This window comes from Larimichthys crocea, chromosome X, assembly GCF_000972845.2.
Source record: "Larimichthys crocea isolate SSNF chromosome X, L_crocea_2.0, whole genome shotgun sequence".
In the NCBI taxonomy this organism is placed as follows: Eukaryota; Metazoa; Chordata; class Actinopteri; family Sciaenidae; genus Larimichthys; species Larimichthys crocea.
In genome coordinates this window covers 1730499-1754204 of record NC_040020.1, presented here as the reverse complement: position 1 = coordinate 1754204, position 23706 = coordinate 1730499, and the positions used below count along the sequence as shown (strand labels likewise).

The 23706-nt window shown below is 41.4% G+C and overlaps 1 protein-coding gene and 2 long non-coding RNA genes across 3 annotated transcripts; all 3 read right to left on the bottom strand.

Moving 5' to 3' along the window:
- Window positions 1-361: 361 nt before the first annotated feature.
- LOC113746512 (mucin-5AC-like) lies at window positions 362-16660 on the bottom strand. Its single transcript, XM_027282478.1, has 2 exons — window positions 14207-16660; window positions 362-416 (listed from the first exon to the last, which is right to left on the bottom strand). Exons 1-2 carry the CDS (start codon window positions 16015-16017, stop codon window positions 362-364), a joined length of 1866 nt encoding a protein of 621 aa, XP_027138279.1. The 5' UTR covers window positions 16018-16660.
- On the bottom strand, window positions 11466-13054 carry LOC113746713 (uncharacterized). Its single transcript, XR_003463067.1, has 4 exons — window positions 12773-13054; window positions 12019-12083; window positions 11612-11759; window positions 11466-11484 (listed from the first exon to the last, which is right to left on the bottom strand). It is a non-coding gene; the product is annotated as an uncharacterized LOC113746713 (long non-coding RNA).
- Window positions 13153-14081, bottom strand: LOC113746712 (uncharacterized). The gene is made up of 3 exons (XR_003463066.1): window positions 14068-14081; window positions 13868-13939; window positions 13153-13424 (listed from the first exon to the last, which is right to left on the bottom strand). It is a non-coding gene; the product is annotated as an uncharacterized LOC113746712 (long non-coding RNA).
- Window positions 16661-23706: the final 7046 nt, after the last annotated feature.

Below are 23706 nucleotides of genomic sequence, written 5' to 3'. Positions count from 1 at the left end.
GTTGCATTGACATGTGAGGTTGTGTTGCGATGTATGAGTTGAGTTAATTGGCGTTGAGGTCATGTGTCACTTGTAGTGTGGTCATATTACTAGTGGTGAGGGTGGTGATATTGACTGGTGGTGGTGATGTGCATTTCCTGTGGGGAAGTTTTAAGGATTGGATTTGAGGTTGCATTGAGGATTGTGGTGTGGTGTGTGTTGACGTGTGAAGTGGTTAAGTGGTGTTGAGGTCATGTGCACTTGCGGTGTGGTGATGTTTACAGGAGGTGATGTGATTGACTGGTGGTGGTGGATGTTGCATTTCCTGTGGGAGTGTTGCAATGCTTGGTTTTGAGGTTGCATTGAGATAGTGTGGTTGGTTTTACTTGTTGGTGAGTTTGCATTCTGGTGTTGAGGTCATGTGCACTTGTGGTGTGGTCATTTAACTAGTGGTGAGGTGTGATATTGACTGTGGTGGTGATGTTTGCATTTCTTGTGGGAGTGTGTCAATGATTGGATTTGAGGTTGCTTGAGAGGTCTTGAGGTTGTGTTGACAGATGGTGAAGTTAGTTAATTGGCGTTAGTGTTGAGGTCATGTGCCTTGCGGTTGTGGTCATGTTTACAGGAGGTGATGTGATATGACTGGTGGTGGTGATGTTGCATTTCCGTGGAGATGTTTCAATGATGGATTTGATGGTTGCATTGAGAGGCCGGGAGGTTGTGTGACAGATGATGAAGTTAGTTAATGGCGTTGAGGTCATGTGCACTTGCGGTGTGGTATATACTAGTGTGAGGTGGTGATATTGACTGGTGGTGGTGATGTTGCATTTCTGTGGGAGATGTTTAAGGATTGGATTTGAGGTTGCATTGAAGATTGTGAGGTTGTGTTGACAGATGGTGAAGTTGCAGTTAAGTGGTGTTGAGTCATGTGCACTTGCGGTGTGGTGATGTTACGGAGTGATGTGATATTGGACTGGTGGTGGTGATGTTGCATTTCCTGTGGGAGATGTTGCAATGCTTGGTTTTGAGGTTGCATTGACAGATAGTGTGGTTGTGTTTACTTGTGGTGAAGTTGCATTAATTGGTTTGAGGTCATATGCACTTTGGTGTGGTCATATTAACTAGTGGTGAGGTGGTGATATTGACTTGGTGGTGGTGATGTTGCATTTCCTGTGGAGATGTTTCAATGGTTGATTTGAGGTTGCATTGAGAGCCGTGAGGTTGTGTTGACAGATGATGAAGTTGAGTAAGGTTGGTTTGAGGTCATGTGCACTTGCGGTGTGGTCATCTTAATAGTGGTGAGGTGGTGTATTGACTGGTGGTGGTGATGTTGCATTCTGTGTGAGATGTTTTAGGATTGGATTTGAGGTTGCATTGAGAGATTGTGAGGTTGTTTTGACAGATGGGTGAAGTTGAGTTAAGTGTGTTTGAGGTCATGGCACTTGGGTGTGGTCATATTAACTAGTGGTGAGGTGGTGAATTGACTGGTGGTGGTGATGTGTTGCATTCCTGTGGGAGAGTTTTAAGGATGGATTTGAGGTGTGCATTGAGAGATGTGAAGGTTGTGTTGACAGATGGTGAAGTTGAGTTAAGTGGTGTTGAGTGCATGTGCCGTCTGTGGTGATGTTTTAAGGAGGTGATGTGAATTGACTGGTGGTGTGATGTTGCAATTCTGTGGTATGATTTTCAATGATCGGATTTGAGGGGTTGCATTGACAGATAGTGAGGTTGTGTGACAGATGATGAAGTTGAGTTATTGGCGTGAGGTCATGTGCACTTTGTTGTGGTCATATTAACTATGGTGAGGGTGGTGATATTGACTGGTGGTGGTGAGTTGCTTTCCTGTGGGAGATGTTTTAAGGATTGGATTTGAGGTTGCATGGAGAGATTGTGATGTTGTGTTGACAGATGGTGAAGTTGAGTTAAGTGTGTTGAGGTCATGTGCACTTGCGGTGTGGTGATGTTTACAGGAGGTGATGTGATATTGACTGGTGGTGGTGATGTTGCATTTCCTGTGGGAGATGTTGCAATGCTTGTTTTGAGGTTGCATTGACAGATAGTGTGGTTGTGTTTTTACTTGTGGTGAAGTTGCATTAATTGGTGTTGAGGTCATGTGTGCACTTGTGGTGTGGTCATTTAACTAGTGGTGAGGTGGGGTGGTGATATTGACTGGTGGTGGTGATGTTGCATTTCCTGTGGGAGATGTGTCAATGATTGGATTTGAGGTTGCATTGAGAGGTCTTGAGGTTGTGTTTGACAGATGGTGAAGTGAGTTAATTGGCGTTGAGTCATGTGCACTTCGTGTGGTGTGGTCATGTTACAGGAGGTGATGTGATATTGACTGTGGTGGTATGTTGCATTTCTGTGGGAGATGTTTCATGATTGGTTTGAGGTTGAATTGAGAGGCCGTGGAGGTTGTGTGACAGATGTGAAGTTGAGTTAATTGGCGTTGAGTCATGTGCACTTGCGGTGTGGTATATTAACTAGTGGTGAGGTGGTGATATTGACTGGTGGTGGTGATGTTGCATTTCCTGTGGGAGATGTTTTAAGGATTGGATTTGAGGTTGCATTGAGGATTGTGGGTTGTGTTGACAGATGGGTGAAGTTGAGTTACGTGGTGTTGAGGTCTATGTGCACTTGCGGTGTGGTTGTGTTACAGGAGGTGTGTGATATTGACTGGTGGTGGTGATGTTGCATTTCTGTGGGATGAGATGTTGCAATGCTTGGTTTGAGGTTGCATTGACAGATGTGGTTGTTTGGTTTACTTGTGGTGAAGTTGCATTATTGGTGTTGAGGTCAGAGCACTTTGGTGTTGGTTCATATTAACTAGTGGTGAGTGGTGATATTGACTGGTGTGTGGTGATGTTGCATTCCTGTGGGAAGATTTTTCAATGGTTGGATTTGAGTTTGCATTGAGGAGGCGTGAGGTTGTGTTGACAGATGATGAAGTTGAGTTATATGGCGTTGAGGTCATGTGCACTTGCGGTTGGGTCATATTAACTAGTGTGAGTGGTGAGGTGGTGATATTGACTGGTGGTGGTGATGTTGCATTTCCTGTGGAGATGTTTTAAGGATTGGATTTGAGGTTGCATGGAGAGATTGTGAGGTTTGTGTGACAGATGTGGTGAAGTTGAGTTAGTGGTGTTGAGTCATGTGCACTTGCTGGTGGTGGTGTGTTGTTACAGGAGGTGATGTGATATTGACTGGTGGTGGTGTGTTGCCATTTCCTGTGGGAGATGTTCAATGATCGGCTTTGAGGTTGCATTGACAGTAGTTGAGGTTGTGTTCATTGAGTGGTGAAGTTGCATTAATGGTGTTGAGCTCATGTGCACTTGTTGTGGTCAATTAAACTCGTGGTGAGGTGGTGATATTGACTGGTGGTGGTGGTTGCATTTCCTGTGGAGGGTTTGCCATGCTGGTTTTGAGGTTGCATTGAGATTGTGGGTTTGTGTTGACAGATGGTGAGTTGCGTTAAATTTGCGTTTGAGGTCATGTGCACTGTGCTGTGGTGTGTTTACAGGAGTGTGTGATATTGACTGGTGGTGGTGATGTTGCATTTCCTGTGGGAGATGTTTTCAATGATCGGATTTGAGGTTGCATTGACAGATTAGTGAGGTTGTGTTTGGACAGATGCGTGAGTTGCATTAATTTGTGTTGAGCCTGTGCACTTCTGGTGTGTCACTATTAACTCGTGGTGGGTGGTGATATTGACTGGTGGTGGTGTGTTGCTTTCCTGTGCGAGAGGTTGCCTGCTGGTTTTGAGTTTGCATGAGATTGTGAGGTTGTGTTGACAGATGGTGAAGTTGAGTTTAAATTGCGTTGAGGTCTGTGGAACTTGTGCGTGTGATGTTTTACGGAGGTGTGATGTGCTATGACTGGTGTGGTGATGTTGCTTCCTGTGGGAGTAGTTTCAATGATCGGATTTGAGGTTGCATTTGAACAGATAGTGAGGTTGTGTGACAGATGATGAGTGAGTTATATGGCGTGAGGTCTGTGCCACTTGTAGTGTGGTCATATTAACTAGTGGTGAGTTGGTGATATTGACTGGTGGTGGTGATGTTGCATTTCCTGTGGGAGATGTTTTAAGGATTGGATTTGAGGGTTGCGAAGATTGTGAGGTTGTGTTGACAGGATGGTGAAGTTGAGTTACGTGGTGTTGAGGTCATGTGCACTTGCGTGTGTGGTGATGTTACAGGAGGGTGATGTGATATTGACTGGTGTGGTGATGTGCCTTTCTCGCTGAGGGAGATGTTGCATGCTTGGTTTGAGGTGTCATTGACAGATAGTGTGGTGTGTTACTGTGGTGAAGTTGCATTATATTGGTGTTGAGGTCATGTGCACTTGTCCTTTTCGTGGTGTGGTCATATTAAGGATGGCGGTGAGTTGATTGACTGGTGGTGGTGATGTTGCATTTCCTGTCGGGAGAGTTGTCCAATGATTGGCGTTTGAGGTTGATGTGAGAGGTCTTTGAGGTTTGTGGTTGACAGATGGTGGAACTGATTAATTGCGTTGATCGGTCCTGTGCCCCTGGCGGTCGTGGTCATGTTTTAAGGAGGTGATGTGATATTTGACTGGTGGTGTGCTGTTGGCATTTCCTGTGGGGAGTGTAGTCACTGATTGGGATTTTTGAGGTTGCCTTGAGAGCCGGGGTAGTGTTTGAAGGACTGAGAGAAGTTGAGTATAATTGCGTCGCGAAGGTCATGTGCACTTGCGGTGTGTCACATATAACGCTGGTGAGGTGGTGATATTGACTGGTGGTGGGTGATAGTTGGGCATTTCCTGGGGGAGATGTTGTAAGGATTGGATTTGAGTGTTGCATTGAGAGATTGTGAAGGTTGTGTTGGACAGCTGGTGAAGTTGAGAGTTTAAGTGTTGTTGAGGTCATGTGCACTTGCGGTGTGTGGTGATGTTATAGGAGGGATGTCGATTTAAGGTGGTGGTGATGTTCATTTTCTGTGGGAGATGTTTCAATGAATCGGCTTTGAGGTTGCATGACAGATGTGAGGATGTGTTGACAGATGGGTAAGTTTGCATTAATTGGTGTTGAGTCAGGTGCACGTCGTGGTGTGTCATATTTAACTACGTGGTGAGGTGGTGATATTGACTGTGTGGTGATTTGCATTTTCCATGTAGGAGAGGATTTGCAATGCTTGTTTTGAGGTGCATTTGAAAAGATGTGAGGTTTGTGTTGACCAGATGGAGATCCGTTTGGCAGCTGCAGTTCATATTTGCAGTTGCGGTCATTTGCACTTGTGACTGTGGTGTGTTTAAGGAGGGAGCATATTGGGGATCTGGGTTGGTGATGTTTGATTTCACCTTGTTGTTGGTCTAGTCGTTGAGCTGTGGCATTGGTAGCTGCAGACGAGCCAGCTGTACGCGTTCGGAGCAGTCGTTGGAGCTTCTTTGTGATTGGTAGCTGCAAGTAGAGCCAGCTGTAGCATTCGGAGCAGTGTTGGGCTTGTGTGGCATTGGTAGCTGCAGTAAGAGCCAGCTGTAGCGTTCGGAGCAGTAGTTGGAGCGTGTGGCATTGGTAGCTGCAGTAGAGCCAGCTGTAGGTTCGGAGAGCAGTAGTTGGGCTTTTGTGGCATTGGTAGTCCTGCAGTAAGCCAGCTGTAGCGTTCGGAGCAGTAGTTGGAGCTTTGTGGGCATTGGTAGCTTCAGTAGAGCCAGCTGTAGCGTTCGGAGCAGTCAGTTGGAGCTTGTGTGGCATTTGGTAGTTCAGCTAGAGGCCAGCTGTCGCTTCGGCAGCAGTTATTGGAGCTTGTGTTGGAATTGGTAGCTTAGTTAGAGCCAGACTTAGCGTATCGGAGCAGTAGTTGGAAGCTTTCTGTAGCATTGGTCGCTGTAATGTTTGGGGCAGAAGGAAGACTTGTACTAAAAATTTCTGAGTTTTTGGATCACTAATAGTTCTGCCCTAATCACGAACAAAATCTATCGGAAGAAACTTTACTTTTTGCAGCAATGTTTTCATTGAATGGACAATTGGAGCTCGTGGAAGTTTGCCCTCAACCCTGTCGTTGTGTTCTAAATTGGGTGCCACATATAGCAAAAACTGAACACATTCAAAAGTTCTTACTGAAAAAAACGAAAAAAAACTTGTGGAAAATGGTTGTGGTTGGGTGTGTTGCCTGGGGGTGACATTGTATATAATACCACTGAGGCTGGTTTCCGCGTTGTGGACATTACCATTTTCTGGCACAGTGATGTCATGTGGTGGTGCTTGGGTTTGCGTTTCTTGTGGTGTGGATTATATTGATAGTGGTTGGGCTGTTCCTTTCAATGGGCCAATGTAGCAGCTTGGTTTTGAGGGGTTGGTTGAGAGATAGTGAGGTTCTGTTGATAGTAGTTAAGATTATATTGACGGTATTGCATACTGATACAGTTAGACTGTTGTTTCTGTTTATATTGTTCATTCTGTTCCTAACCGCCCATATTTGCCCATATTTTATTCTACTATTTATATTTTCCACTGTCTTTTATTGGATGTCTTTTAGCTTGTATCTATTTTAATTTTTATTATAAATTTTTTTTTAATCTTTTTAAGTATATTTTATATTCTTGTTTATTGCCTGCAACAGGCGATAATAAGAGGGAGGAAACGCAATTTAATTCTCTGTATGTTCTGTCATATGACAGCATTGTAATTAACGTTGACTAACATTGAACATGAACTTGGTGTGATGGTTGTTGAAGTTTGATTACCTGTGGGCGATGTTTCAGTGCTTGGAATTGAGGTTGGTTGCGAGGTTTTGTTGAGGTTGGTGTTGGACAGACGGTGGGAAGTTGAGGCTTAATGTGCGTTGACGGTCATGTGCACTGCGGTGTGGTCATATTAACAATGGTTGAGGTGGTGTATTGACTGGTGTGGTGGAGGTGATTGTTGCATTTCTGTGGGAGATGTGCATGTTGGTTTTGAGTTGCATTGCACAGATAGTGTGGTTTGTGTTACTTGTGGTTGAAGTTGCATTAATGGTGTTTGAGTTCATGGCCACTTGTGGCTGGTCTTCCTATTAACTCGTCTGGTGAGGTGGTTGGTGGTGATATTGACTGGGGTGGTTGATTGTTGCATTTCCTGTGGGAGATGTGTCAATGTTGGATTTGAGGTTTTGCCCTTGAGAGATGGGAGGGTTGTGTTGAAGATGGTGAAGTTGAGTTAATTGGCGGCAGGTCATGTGCACTCGGTTGTGGTTCATGTACAGGATTTGATGGCTATTGACTGGTGGTGGTGATGATGTTGCATTTTCCTGTGGAAGATGTTTCACTGTTTGGAATTGAGGTTTGGATTGATGGAGGCCATGAGTTTGTGTTTGAAGCTGCTGAGTTGAGTGTTAATTGGGCGTTGCGGTCATGTGCACTTGCGTGTGGTCATATTAACTAGTGGTGAGGTGGTTATCTTGTACTGGTGGTGGTGATGTTGCATTTCCTGTGGGAGCTAGCGTTCTCGGATGGCTTTGCGGTTTGCCTTGAGAGCCTTGTGGGTTGTGTTGCCGGCTGGTGATGTTGAGTTCAGTGGTTGTGAGGTTCATGTGCCTTGCGGTGTGGTGCTGTTCCAGGAGGTGCTGTTGCTCTTGGACTGGTGGTGGTGATGTTGCATTTCCTGTGGGAGCTGTTTTTTCCATGATCGGATTGCGGTTGCTTGACATCTCGTGCGGTTGTTTGCCCGCTGCTTGACGTTGAGTTCCTTGGCGTTGCGGTTCATGTGACTCCTTGTCGTGTGGGTCATATTACCTAGGGTGAGGGTTGGTGATATTGACCTGGTGGTGGTGATGTGCATTTTCCTGTGGGCGAAGTTTTCAGGATTGGGATTTGAAGGTGCCATGAGCGGGATTGTGCGGTTTTGTGGGTGTGTGTTGCACCGCTGTGCAGTGCGTTAAGTGGTGTTGAGGTCATGTGCACTTGCGGTTTTGTGATGTTTCCAGGAGGTTGCTGTGCATTGCTGGTGGTGGTGCGTTTGCATTTCCTGTGGGAGCTGTTGCATGCTTGGTTTTGATTCTGGTTGCCTTGACCGTAGTGTGGTTGGTTTTACTTGTTGGTGCCGTTTGCATTCTGGTGTTGATGGTCATGGCATTGTGGCTTGTGGTCCTCTTAACCTAGTGGTGAGGTGGTGATATGGACTGTGGTGGTGATGTTTGCCTTTCTTGTGGCGAGTTGTCAATGATTGGATTTGGTGCTTTGAGAGGTCTTGAGGTTGTGTTGAAGCATGGTTGAAGTTCAGTTAATTGGCGTTGAGGCTGTTTGAGGTCCTGTGCCCTTGCGGTGTTTTGTGGTCATGTTTACAGGTAGGTGATGTGATTATGATGGTGGTGGTGATGTTGCATTCCGTGGAGATGTTTCAATGATGGATTTGATGGTTGCCTTGAGAGGCCGGGGTCTGGTGACACGATTGATGAAGTTAGTAATGGCGTTGAGGTCATGTGCAATTGTCGGTGTGGTAATAGTAAACTATGTGTGAGGTGGGTGATATTATGACTGGTGGTTGGTTGATGTTGCATTTTCTGTGGGAGATGTTTAAGGATTGGATTTGAGGTGATTGAGCGATTGTTGATGTTGTGTTGACAGTGTGCTGAAGTTTGCGTTAAGTGGTGTTGAGTCATGTGCACTTGCGGTGTGGTGATGTCTACCGGAGTGATGTGATATTGGATGGTGGTTTGGTGATGTTGCATTTTCCTGTGGAGTGTTGCAATGCTTTGGTTTTGAGTGGTTGCATTGACGATGTGTGGTTGTGTTTACTTGTGGTGAAGTTGCATTAATTGGTTTTCTGAGGTCATATGCCTTTTGGTTTGTGGTTCCTATTAACTAGTGCGTGGGTGGTGATATTGACTGGTGGTGGTTGGTGATGTTGCATTTCCCTGTGGCAGATGTTTCAATTGGTTGATTTGAGGTTGCATGAGAGGCCGTGAGGTTTGTGTTGCAGATGATAAGTTGGAGTAATGGCGTTGAGTCTTTGAGGTCATGTGCACTTGCGGTGTGTCATTCTTAATAGTGGTGAGGTGGTGCTATTGACTGGTGGGTGGTGATGTTGCATTCTGTGTGAGATGTTTAGGATTGGATTGAGGTTGCATTGAGAGATTTGAGGTTGTTTTGACAGATGGGTGAATGTTGAGTTAAGTGTGTTTGAAGGTCATTGGCACTTGAGGTGTGGTCATATTTAACTAGTGGTGAGGTGGTGAATTGACTGGTAGGTGGTCGTGATTGTGAAGTTGCATTCCCTGTGGGAGAGTTTTAAGCGATGGATTTGAGGTGGCATTGCAGAGATGTGAGGTTGTGTTGACAGATGGTGAAGTTGAGTTAAGTGGTGTTGATGTACTGTTAACTGCCTGTTTCTGTGGTGATCGTTTTAAAGGCAGGTGATGTGAGACTTGATGGTGGTGTTGATGGCAATTACTGTGGCTATGATTTTCAATGATCCGGATTTTGAGGGGTTGCATTGCCAGATAGTGAGGTTGTGTTGAAACAGATGATGAAGTTGAAGTTATTGGCGTGAGTCATGTGCACTTTCGTCTGTGGTCATATAACTATTGGTGAGGGTTGGTGATATGACATGGTGGTGCGTGAGTTGCCCTTTCCTGTGGACGATGTTTTAGGATGATTTGAGGTTGAATGGAGAGATGTGATGTCGTGTTGACAGATGGTGAAGTTGAGTTTTAAGTGTGTTGAGGTCATGTGCACTCTGCTGTAACCTTTTTTGTGGTGATGTTTAAGGACTGGTGATGTGATATTGACGGTGGTGGTGATGTTGCATTTCCTGTGGGAAGATGTGCAATGCTGTTTGAGGGTTGAATGACATGATGTGTGGTTGTGTTTTTACTGTGGTGAAGTTGCATTAATTGGTGTCTGTCGAGGTCATGTGGCACTTGCTGCGTGTGGCTCATCTTAACTAGTTGGTGAGGTGGTGGGTGGTGATATTGATGGTGGTGGTCGATGTTGCATTTCCCTGTGGGAGATGTGTCAATGATTGGATTCTGAGGTTGCATTGAGAGGTCTTGAGGTTGTGTTTGGACAGATGGTGAAGTCGAGTTTAATTGGCGATGAGTCATGTGCACTTTCGGTGTGGTTTTTTTTTTGTGGTCATGTTACAGGAGGGTGATGTGATATTGGACTGTGGGGTAGTTGCATTTCATGTGGGAGATGTTTCATGTTGGATTTGAGGTGTTGAGGAGGCCGTTTGGAGGTTGTGTGGACAGATGCTGAAGTTGAGTTAAATTCGGCGTTGATGTCATGTTGCAACTTGCGGTTGTGGTCATATTAAACTTAGTGGTGAGGTGGTGATATTGACTGTGGTGGTGATGTTGCATTCTGTGGGAGGGATGTTCTTAAGGGATTGGATTGAGGGTTGCATTGAGCGATTGTGCGGTGTGTTGACCAGATGGTGATGAAGTTGAGTTACGTGGTGTTGAGGGTCTATGTGCCATTGCGGTGTGGTTGCTGTTACCAGGAGGTGCTGTGATAATTGTACATGGTGGTGGTGATGTTGCATTTACTGTGGCGAGATGTAGATGTTGCAATGCTTGGTTTTGAGTTGCATGACAGCATGTGGTTTTTGGTTTACTTGTGGTGAAGTTGCATTCATTGGCTGTTGAGGTCAGAGCACTTTGGTGTTGGTTCATATTCAAACTACTGCAGTAGAGCCAGCTGTAGCGTTCGGAGCAGTAGTTGGAGCTTGTTGTGGCATTGGTAGCTGCAGTAGAGCCAGCTGTAGCGTTCGGAGCAGTAGTTGGAGCTTGTGTGGCATTGGTAGCTGCAGTAGAGCCAGCTGTAGCGTTCGGAGCAGTAGTTGGAGCTTGTGTGGCATTGGTAGCTGCAGTAGAGCCAGCTGTAGCGTTCGGAGCAGTAGTTGGAGCTTGTGTGGCATTGGTAGCTGCAGTGGAGCCAGCTGTAGCGTTCGGAGCAGTAGTTGGAGCTTGTGTGGCATTGGTAGCTGCAGTAGAGCCAGCTGTAGCGTTCGGAGCAGTAGTTGGAGCTTGTGTGGCATTGGTAGCTGCAGTAGAGGCCAGCTGTAGCGTTCGGAGCAGTAGTTGGAGCTTGTGTGGCATTGGTAGCTGCAGTAGAGCCAGCTGTAGCGTTCGGAGCAGTAGTTGGAGCTGTGTGGCTTGGTAGCTGTATTGTTGGAAGGCCAGCTTACAGACATTTAAAAAATGTAGGTGTGGCTGTATAATACCTGGACAAAACAAAAAAAGTGGATTCTTGTAGCATTTACAGGAGCTTTTGGATAAGTAATAACTATATTCTACCTACATGACAAAACAATATATGAAGTACTGGAAACAGTGATTGGATAGTTACGTCACTTGGATACTGGAAATTTTAGTGACACCAAGCTAACCTGAATTATGCAAATTATAATGTTTTGTTATTGAGAAATGATTAGGTGACAGTATTTGAACTGTTAAAATAAAAATTTAAAATGCTGTTGACTGGTTGTGTCTGATAGTACCTGTTGAGGGAGTTGTAATTATCATTGTTGTAGGTACAGCTGTCGTTGGGGCTCAGTTGGTGCCAAAACAACTGAAAAAAACAATGATCAAATATGATTTATTTTCTGTCTATTAATATATTCATGTCATCATATAATCAGTATGTGCTTGCAATAATTATTTACAAAATTCAACATTTGATGATAACAATGTCTCACCGGCTGCTGTGATAGATGATGCGTTGACACTGAGGTTAAAACCACTGCTCGAAACAGCAGTCTGCAAAGTATTAGTCACAGAACTGGTATTTGGTGTTGCAGACACATTGTTGATATCAGCTCAGCATCTACCACAACGGACCCTGACCTGTAACAGAAGTGAAATTTTTAATAGCACAATTATATTTGGTCATTGTGGCCATAGTTGTTTAACTAAGTCACCATGACAAGGATGATGGATATTCATGAGTGAAATGAAATTATTTCTGTTCCTGCAAATCTGAACAGTATTTTCTAATATATACATGATAAACCATATGATAGATAGACAAAATGAACACAAAGGACAACATTCGCTTGTATTTGCATTAACCAAAAGAAAATCAATAAAATGCAACACTATATACCTGAAGCTTTTGATGACACTTCGATTGAAGGCATCTCCAAATTGGTCACTATAGACTTTGTTGAGCTGTAAATTAAGTTAATACAAGAAAAAAAAGTATAATTACAAAACATCTATAAGACAGTAAAATAGTTTTTATGCCACAACTATTCAATCATTTTTTCACTACTCCATTTTTCCTTTATGTTTTCTCATGCATCATGGTCATGGTCTTGGCTCCATCTCAAACCAGCATTTAAATATATTCCATGCTTTCCACGTATGGGCAATCTTTAATGAAAGTCTTTTTTTTTACCGTTTTCTACTATGTTGTTTATGCTATTACCTGCTACAGTGTGGACACTCATTGACAAACAGGATGTAGAATACACATATTCAAAAAACATCTACAGGAAAAAAACAAAGTGAAGACAAAAACTAAGCTAAGATCTCACACTGTGTTAAGTGTTAATACCGCCCAACAACTATAATGAAGCAATGTTAGTCTAATTCTTGACATCTCATTCCTACCACAAAAATCAAAGTTTAATCTTACATGAGAAATCTAAAAAGTTCTGAGGTTCTCTAAATTTTCATGAATTATTTGGAATCTGATGTGAAAACGTGGAAAAGACAAGCAGAGAAAAAATCTATACCATGTGAACAATTTTTCTAACATCTAAATTTTTCTGCATTATTTAACCTGATTGTGGAAAAAGTACAAAAAGAAAAATGCAAAAATCAAAACTCAATCCATGTCAACTATTTGAACTTACCGACTCGGTTACTTTGGTTTCCAAGGCTTTGAACGCTGGTGAAGACTTGTCTGTAAGTTCTGGTGTAAAGGTCTCCTGCAATGAAAATCCCAAGCTTATCTTTGGCTCTTCTTGTGGTGCTGCTGTAGTTGTGGTTGTGGTGGTAGCTAAAGTGCCAACAGTTGTGACTGCAGTAACTGCAGTAGAGCCAGCTGTAGCGTTCGGAGCAGTAGTTGGAGCTTGTGTGGCATTGGTAGCTTCAGTAGAGCCAGCTGTAGCGTTCGGAGCAGTAGTTGGAGCTTGTGTGGACATTGGTAGCTGCAGTAGAGCCAGCTGTAGGTTGGAGCAGTAGTTGGAGCTTGTGTGGCATTGGTAGCTGCAGTGAGCCAGCTGTAGCGTTCGGAGCAGTAGTTGGAGCTTGTGGCATTGGTAGCTGCAGTAGAGCCAGCTGTAGCGTTCGGAGCAGTAGTTGGAGCTTGTGTGGCATTGGTAGCTGCAGTAGAGCCAGCTGTAGCGTTCGGAGCAGTAGTTGGAGCTTGTGTGGCATTGGTAGCTGCAGTAGAGCCAGCTGTAGCGTTCGGAGCAGTAGTTGGAGCTTGTGTGGCATTGGTAGCTGCAGTAGAGCCAGCTGTAGCGTTCGGAGCAGTAGTTGGAGCTTGTGTGGCATTGGTAGCTGCGTAGAGCCAGCTGTAGCGTTCGGAGCAGTAGTTGGAGCTTGTGTGGCTTGTAGCTCGTAGAGCCAGCTGTAGTCGGAGCAGTAGTTGGAGCTTGTGTGCATTGGTCTGTATTTGGAGCAGAATAAGACATTTAAAAAATGTAGGTGTGGCTGTACTAATACCTGGAACAACAAAAAATTAGATTCTTGTAGCATTTACAGGAGCTTTTGGATAAGTAATAACTATAGTTCTACCTACATGACAAAACAAAATATATGAAGTAACTGGAAACAGTGATTGGATAGTTACGTCACTTGGATACTGAAATTTTAGTGACACCAAGCTAACCTGAATTATGCAAATTATAATGTTTTGTTGTTGAGAAATGATTAGGTGACAGTATTTGAACTGTTAAAATAAATACATTTAAATGCGTTGACTGGTTGTGTCATGATAGTACCTGTTGAGGGAGTTGTAATTATCATTGTTGTAGGTACAGCTGTCGTTGGGGCTTCAGTTGGTGCCAAAACAACTGAAAAAAACAATGATCAAATATGATTTTTATTTTCTGTCTATTAAATATATTCATGTCATCATATAATCAGTATGTGCTTGCAATAATTATTTACAAAATTCAACTTGATGATAACAATGTCTCACCGGCTGCTGTGATAATGATGCGTTGACACTGAGGTTAAACCACTGCTCGAAACAGCCGTCTGCAAGTATTAGTCACAGAACTGGTATTTGGTGTTGCAGACACATTGTTTGAATATCAGCTCCAGCATCTACCCGTGTGGTCATATTAACTAGTGGTGAGGTGGTGATATTGACTGGTGGTGGTGATGTTGCATTTCCTGTGGGAGATGTTTTAAGGATTGGATTTGAGGTTGCATTGAGAGATTGTGAGGTTGTGTTGACAGATGGTGAAGTTGAGTTAAGTGGTGTTGAGGTCATGTGCACTTGCGGTGTGGTGATGTTTACAGGAGGTGATGTGATATTGACTGGTGGTGGTGATGTTGCATTTCCTGTGGGAGATGTTGCAATGCTTGGTTTTGAGGTTGCATTGACAGATAGTGTGGTTGTGTTTACTTGTGGTGAAGTTGCATTAATTGGTGTTGAGGTCATGTGCACTTGTGGTGTGGTCATATTAACTAGTGGTGAGGTGGTGATATTGACTGGTGGTGGTGATGTTGCATTTCCTGTGGGAGATGTGTCAATGATTGGATTTGAGGTTGCATTGAGAGGTCTTGAGGTTGTGTTGACAGATGGTGAAGTTGAGTTAATTGGCGTTGAGGTCATGTGCACTTGCGGTGTGGTCATGTTTACAGGAGGTGATGTGATATTGACTGGTGGTGGTGATGTTGCATTTCCTGTGGGAGATGTTTCAATGGTTGGATTTGAGGTTGCATTGAGAGGTCGTGAGGTTGTGTTGACAGATGATGAAGTTGAGTTAATTGGCGTTGAGGTCATGTGCACTTGTGCTGTGGTTATGTTTACAGGAGGTGATGTCAGATTGACTGGTGGTGGTGATGTTGCATTTCCTGTGGAAGATGTTTCAATGGTTGGATTTGAGGTTGCATTGACAGATAGTGAGGTTGTGTTTACTTGTAGTGAAGTTGCATTAATTGGTGTTGAGGTCATGTGCACTTGCGAGGTGGTGATGTTTACAGGAAGTGATGTCATATTGACTGGTGGTGGTGATGTTGCATTTCCCACTTGTGGTGTGGTCATATTAACTAGTGGTGAGGTGGTGATATTCACTGGTGGTAGTGATGTTGCATTTCCTGTGGGAGATGTGTCAATGATTGGATTTGAGGTTGCATTGAGAGATTGTGAGGTTGTGTTGACAGGTGGTGAAGTTGAGTTAATTGGCGTTGAGGTCATGTGCACTTGTGCTGTGGTCGTGTTTACAGGAGGTGATGTCATATTGACTGGTGGTGGTGATGTTGCATTTCCTGTAGGAGAGGTTGCAGTGATTGGATTTGAGGTTGCATTGACAGATAGTGAGGTTGTGTTGACAGATGGTGAAGTTGAGTTAATTTGTGTTGAGGTCATGTGCACTTGCGGGGTGGTGATGTTTACAGGAGGTGATGTGATATTGACTGGTGGTGGTGATGTTGCATTTCCTGTGGGAGATGTTTCAATGGTTGGATTTGAGGTTGCATTGACAGATAGTGACGTTGTGTTTACTGATGGTAAAGTTGTATTAATTGGTGGTGAGGTCATGTGCACCCGCAGTGTTGTCATGTTGACCAGTGGTGAAGTTGTGTTGGCTGACATAGATGCTGAAGAGGGAGAGGTTGTGATGTTAAGTTTTGAGGTCGTATTCTCCAAAGTTACAGTCACTAGGGTGGTGGTTATGTTGACAGCTGATGAAGTTATATTGACTGGCAGTGATGATGTTGTATTTCCTTGGGGAGAGGCTGTAATGCTTGGTTGTGTTGTATTGAATGATATTGTGGTTTTGTTGACTGGCAGTGAGGTTGTATTGACTGTTGAAGGTGTATTCACTGGTGATGTGTTGTTTGTTGGAGATACTGAATTGATTGATGAAGATGTAAAAAAAAAAGAAAAAAAAGTTGCATGGTTAAATTTTTTTCTCCGCATTTTCTAACTTGTATTTTGGAAAAAGCGTCCATACTTACACAATTTTCCAATACCACATGCACGAAATACTACAATCTCAACCATATGTTCAATAGCACAGAAAGCGCTTTATTTAAGACTTGTTTTTTTCTTTTTTTTTTAAAGCAGTAGATTTAACTTGTTGAATATACTTTCCTGGTACTCTTCCTGTGATGTGATAAATGAATGTTTTGGCTACATCACTGAAAAACAGGCCTCCTACACGTGCAGCTAACAAGCTCTTCTGAAAATAGAATTAGGGTCGAAGAAATCTAAAACACGAGTTCTGTATTATGGGTGACTTTGTCAACCATACCGCTGTCCTAGTGGGACAAGCTTGTAGCTTATTGTATGAGTCTGTCAGTGTCGGAAAAAAAGGAAAGGAAAGGTGAGCAGTTAAGTAGTTTGTAGGTATGTGAAATAAAATGAAAAATTAAATAGAACTGAACTTAAATAGGATGATTCAAATCAACCAAAACGTAAAAGTTTTTCTCCACCATCACATCTTGGTCATGTAAGATCATATAAAGAATTTAGTAATGCATAATACATCACCTCCTTCCAGTGCATTTTCCACAGCACATATTGTTTTACCCATTTGTTACTGTTGTCTTGAAATATAATATAGGAGTATCATAACCTTACCTGTTGTCATATTGGTGGCTGTGCTGGGGGCTAATGTTGTTGAATTGTGTGTGTGGTTAGTGGCTGACGTTGTTCCCACTAGTCCTTTAAAGAAAAATGTTACAGTGATTAAAGATCAAATCTAAATGTTGTCTACATTTTATCAATGACATTCTCTCTCTCTCTCTCTCTCTCTCTCTCTCTCTCTCTCTCTCTTTCCATCACACACACACAGAAGAGTTTGCACTCCAACAAATACCTCCTAATAGGAGAAGGAGTATGAGGGGTCCCATCCTCCTTGTTTCTGGTTCCTGTAAAATATAAATAAACATTTTAGTTTGAAGAACAAACATGTAACAGTAAGTCATATGTAACAATGGTGGCTGTATTTTGTAGTGCTCTTGATTTGCATTCCACTATACTGAGAGATATTTCTAATATTTTGCCCACCCCATTTATACCATTAAAGTGTACCTAATACACGTTTTATGATGTAGCCATTTAAATGTACAGAACAAGAGTGCTTTTGACTTAATAACTCTGGTTTAAAATAAGTTTTCCATCCTCTGCCTCTGTGTGGCAGTCGCTCACTGATCATCATCACACATGCCGGTTACTGGGTATGCCACTATTCTGGAGAAACAAGTTTGGGTAACCTGTCATATCTGACAAGCTAGTGTCACACCTTCGGGACTGTTCAGGATTCCAACCACACGAGTATTCTCTCCCTACAAGACCACTTAAGACTACACCCTACCCCTCACCCACCACTCCCAAGAAAAAAAAAAAAATCATAAGTGCTAAATTGTGTGGAGGCTAATAGCTAAATGTGTCCAATCCGATCTTTTAAAGGAAAATCTTTGTGTTAGTACTGATCAGTTTGACTGACTAGACTAAAATAAATAAATAAATAAAAACAGCAGAAAAGCAGGACAAAAGCAGAAAGAAGCGTCACCACACAGATTCTGTTTGGCTCAGTAGAGAATGACAATACAAATAATAAACAAGATAACGCTCAAAATATTTATTCAGAGCCAAGACAACGACTAAGATAAATTATCTTGACTGGATTATGATTTGGACTCTGCCACTTCAAGACTTCAAACTTATCTAAGAATTATACAGTCCATATGGTCAAATCAGACTGAAAAATCAATTAAAACATATCATTTAAAAATAATAATAATAATTATAATCAACCACCATCAATGTGTAGCACACATCTGGGTGATGCACAACAGCCATTCTGAGTGATCACCACGCATAAGCCTCTGCAAACCTCCTGAGTGTATCAGCCGAGTTTCTGTGATTTCTCATATATAGCTCATATATTTTCAACAAGTAGAAGCCATCTTTATGATAAAAAACAACAACAACAAAAAACCAATTGCCTATACAAGGATTACATTTATTTAAATTCCTATTAGACAATCTTACTTCGTTCCTCAGGACATTTATTATATCCAGCTGACAGAGCACTAAGGCGCTCATAGCGCAGACACACCCGGACAACCTAAGCAATGTAATCCATCAGTCTAAAGTATACTGTTTGTTCAGCTGGTATAGGCTTCAAGTATAATATGCATTGCTTTTTATTAATACTTGGTTTCTGAGGATTTATTAATTGTTACAGTTGTTATTCAACGAATAATGTGGAATAATGGCACAATGGAAATAAAAGTTGTGTCTGTGCAAATACCTGTGATAATACCTGTTAATAAAAATAACACCAAAAAGCAGCACGGACAAGCATATATTGCAGAATTTATGATTAGAATTGCTTTGATAACTTAATTCCAAATCACACAACTCATTTTACAGCCACAAAAGTAAAACCACCAGTTCATATATGAAAATGTATATAAATATATTAATAATATTTATTAAAAAAAGATATATTAAAGACATGTAAAATATATTAAATAACACAATATGTGACTTAATTTTTTAAGTTAATTAGTAGACATAAAGTAGACACTGATAATGCATAGTGATTTCTTATTTAATTTAAAATTCTCTTACCCTAGTGAAGTCCCAAGTCCAGCTGTGCAGCAGTATTGTTATATTCACAGCACTTAATCAATAAACGGTTTAAACTAACACTGAGAAGGCACCAGACACCTTCTTGAGTGGAAGGATGGAAGTGAAGACTCATTCAGTGAATGATGGTTTTGTTGAGCGACTGAGAAATTCTTGTTTTTTTTAAATGTCTGACTTAACTCGCTAGACTTGTTCTGCTGTACATCATTTCCATTTTTGAAATGAGGAAGCTGGACTCAAGGCACAATGTAAGAAGTTGGGGGAGGGTTAAGAGATGTAAATACAATGCATTGTGACTAATGAAAGCATCTCTGCTATTTCAAACATACCTCTGGGGCCATTAAAGCAAACTACTCCATTACTTTACTTGTTAGACCATCCATTCAGTAAACCTACATGATTGATTGATTGATTGATTTACAGAAGTGGCCTGGACTATATGGTGTACACATGGCCACATATTCTAAAATAGAACATTTTGTTTACCTAAACGTCCATGGAAGAAATAAAGAGGCAACATATCACCTTCAAACAATGAAATTACTAATAAAAGAGTTCCTTCAACTGGATTTTTTTTAAACAATGATTCCTCGCCACATTTCTTCTGGAAACCGAATAAACCATTTCCACATTCCAACTATTCCATATCTCTGTTGTATGATATACACCTGCCAACGTACCTTTCCAGGAAAGCACCTAGCGGCTCGACTCTGGATAACATGATTTTTTTTAAAAACTCGTATTCCTACAGTGTAGAATAAAATTGAGTCAACCACTGAATGAAAAAGTTTCGAGATATTTCATTAACAAAGCAGGCATGTGTCAATTCAGCCAAACCTTCATCAATGTGGTACAAGTGTGTGTGTGTGTGTGTGTCACAAACACACACCCACACACACAGTATTCATCTTATCACAACACGATATCCAAACTAATTTTAGACACAGACATTGTATGGCATTGACATTCACTGTCATGCCTGCCGTGACGTAAACGATGACAACGTTAACAAGCATGGGTGTGAGAGATTTACACATCCTTACATACTTTCCAGTTATGCTTACGTTTTGTCCAGATATCTGAAGAGATACAACGGAAGGTGCAATGTTTCCTATGATTCTTATTATAAATAAGAAGATACCTCTGGTTTACGGTACTTGACTCTCTTGTTACTCAACAAAGACACAGAGTTCACAGTTTCTATCAAACCCCGTGCTGCATTTAGAAACGCTGATTATGTGATTCTCTTTTGTCTCTTGCATGACTCATAAAAGGTGTGTTTTTAGTGAAGACAAAGAACACACCTCATCCAAGTATGAGTGCCCTTTGCAGCGTGATAACAACATCATGTTTATCAGGTGAGAGCTTGGAACATAGAAATATCATATTTTGAAATGACTACATGCTAAACTACAGGATAACCTATGTGTAAATATTAGCAGATTTGGACATTTGACCTTGGAAATATCAATTTCACAATCCTTCTTCACTAACTAGGGTTTTTTGGGGGGGAAATGATATGCTCATTTTGAACTGCTAGAGTGCTGCTCAGTTATCTGTGAGATTTGTAAGGGAACTAAGAGAATCTCTAATGGGTAAAAACAACTCAAATAAACAAATTGTACAAAATGGACCTTGTCTCTTACTTCATTATCTGACTGTGCATCCCTAATAAAGGTCAAAGTGCATACAGCTTGAGGCCCTGCATGAGTCAATGTTTCAAACCCCACCAGGAGTGCTGCGGTACATTTAAGACGAGCCCCAGAAGCAGCTCGAACTGGTCGGGCATCAGACTGTAAAGAGAATCCAGTCGATTTTCAAAATAAAATACAAAAACTTCCAATGGTAAAAAGCAGCCGAAAGGGAAGCAATTTAACTAGCATATTGACACACATAAACCAAGGGGAAATGACTAAATTGTAATTCATCGTATTTGTATCTTATTAAAGGAGCGACAACCCCACACTCATTGAAAAATAAAAGATAGATAGAAGATAGAAAATAATGAATATTGGATTCGGTGTTTACTTTAGAACCATCACAGTTTGGATTCTGCCTCAAAGATAGTGTCACCTTCTGTGTTACTGTTTGGATTAGATGCATTGAAAATGAACAGATCAGGAGACAAATCAGCCTGATCCAGTTCAGCACAGTGCAGTAGCAGTGCTTTGTGAACTTATAACTTCTCTTTAAATCATAAGTGAAGGCCCTCTCTGTTTCTTTGTGTCAGTGCAAAATGTGTCCTGTCTCCCTGTCTTCAAGGCAAGGCAAGTTTATATGTATAGCACAATTTGTACACAAGGCAATTCATAGTGCTTTACAAAGGCAAGGAAAAACATTAAAAATTCTTTTTAACCTGGATTTAAACGTGCTCAGAGTTGGGGCTGATTTCAGTCCTGCTGGTAGTTTGTTCCAGATGTGAGCAGCATAACTGCTAAATGCTGCTTTACCGTGTCTGGTTTGAACTCTGCTCCACTATCTGACCTGAGTCAGTAGATCTCAGAGCCCTACTGGGTCTATATTCTACTAACATTTCGTTATTGCGGGCTTAAACCATTCAGTGATTTGTAAACTAGTAGCAGAACTTTAAAATCTATTCTGTGGCTAACTGGGAGCCAGTGTAAAGACAGAACACTTATTAACAAGTACTCCTGTGTAAGAAAGGCACTGAAGGAAATGATTTGACTGCACAGAATATATGACCTCTTTAGTTTGAAGAAGGAAGCTATTTTTCTTACTGTAACCAGGGGACTTCCAAGTATTTACAGCATGTGGGATGTGGCATTCCTGCTGCTGTTACGCACTGTCCATGTCGACAGCGACAGGTTAGACTCGATTGTCAAACCACGCACAGCCACTTTCGAACAAATCTCTACCCCCCTTTTTTCTTTTTACTTTGGAGTTTAGTACGATACAAAAGGTGAGATGAGAAGATGATTTATCGTAACGACAAATGTTAAACTGTGATGCACAAAAAGAAACACACAAATATTTAGTGTCAGATGTTCCTGATCATTTAAATATATTGGTAAGAAAAACTTTCATACTGCTGCAATTTATTCAATTATTTCTTCCTATACAACTAATTGAGGATATTTTAATGCAATAAAATAGTCAATATTGATGTAAAATATCATAATGATTTCAAGCCCAGCATAATAATTTACAGCAGGCAGTGCTAAGCAATTAGTTTATGAAGTGTAGTATCTTATATTAAAACCTCTTCTTCCCATTGCTGGAATCATAGTGTGCCCAAGCATGCTATACAAATCATTTATCATCTATCAAATAGTAACTCACAATCATTTCTTATGATTTATTTCTCAGCAGAAATGAATTTACTTCCATGTTGAAATAGAGAAAAAGAATTCTCCCACATATAATGTGATCTGTCTGCTGTCTGCAGTGGAAATCCAAACTAATTTTTTTGTTTTTTTTTGTTTCACGGTTCCTGTTGTTAACAAAAGTGATCAGATAAGTGATCATAATCAGGCTACACTATCATTTCTCAGATCCCATAAGGGTTTTGTCACATACCCGATAAGGTAATGTTCTCTGACTCAGACGTAAACATGAGCTACAGTGGCGATTATTATTCTAAATAATTAACTAAAGCAGTACCTGTGCATATCATGCTGTTCAACAATTTTAAATTCACTTAATATCTCAACAACACATGACACCTTTGAAATGTTGTTTCAGTCTTAAACCTCCCAAACTACTCGCAGACTCATCGAGGCGTACCAACAAATTCAAACATCGTGTTTGCAGGTTTGAGATTAGAGCTGTGTTTCTCCTCATGGGCGCGATGCAAACTGGTTTCGTTTTTAAAACTCCTGCAGTCTGAACCCTTTACGCTTTAGAGGCCAAATCTCCTTTCCTGGATGGACAGACATGGAACAGCTCACAATAAGGAGAAACTTAATGACAATATGAATACAGTACGTATACTGTATATAATGTTGTAAATAATAGCGTGCAATTGTGTTCACAATTGTGTTTTGGATGTGATCCTCAGTCCGTGTGAACGTGGCCATCTGATATTGGTTTTTGGCACTGCTTCTTTCGTTAGAGAGAGGTTTCTACTGATTCTCTGAATCTTTTAATGATATCATCTACTTTAAACAAAGAAATCCACAGATTCTTTGCAATTTTACATTGAGAAACATTATTACTTAAAGTTCGTGTAAATTCTACATGAGGTCGCAGAAACATTGTAATGTTCCTAACATCTCGAAGGTAATAGAAAAGGAACACAGTGAACTCTCCCAGTTTCTCCATTTCATTGTGTTCCTCTTCTACGTCTGTATGGCTCTGACTCACCTGCTCATTTGTCAGTTTTAAAATCTGCAGGAATTTGGACAATGGGCTTGCGTAGGGCTTCGCAGCTTCAGGCGCATTCCATCTTTAGTTTCTATTGTAAACTAAAGAAATCCCAACCCGTCTGTCACATAATGAAAAATTGAGACATTTCAATCATTCTGAAAACGATTCTTTGATTGGCTAGACTATAAAAAATATTTCCCTGTGCTGTTGAGCTGTTGACATGCCTGCTGTACGAGTACGTTTTTATGATCATTTATGTCAGACACATAGTGCAAGCCTCTTTATACACCAAAAAAAAAAAATGCATTGAATTGCAATGAATTGTTTCCAATCGGAAGCCGATGTTATGTTTTCTTGCAACAAATATTATATGAATAAATCAAATTCATGTCAAATAAATCCTTCTATATGAAAGCAGTGAACAGCCTTAGCTGACAAATTAATTAATTCTTACACTTGTATCCAGCTGACACAACATTAGAGTGCCTACAGAGCAGCCACACCCTAAAAAGCAATGTGGTGTAATTAATCAGTATTCCTGTACTGTAGTGTATTGTACAACTACCGGTACTAATTCCTCATGTTCGACACTTTGTCAATTTGTCATTTGAAAGTTGTGTAATAATAAAAACAGTAACGTAACAGAACAATGGGCATCAAAAGTAAATCTGGCTCATTGCT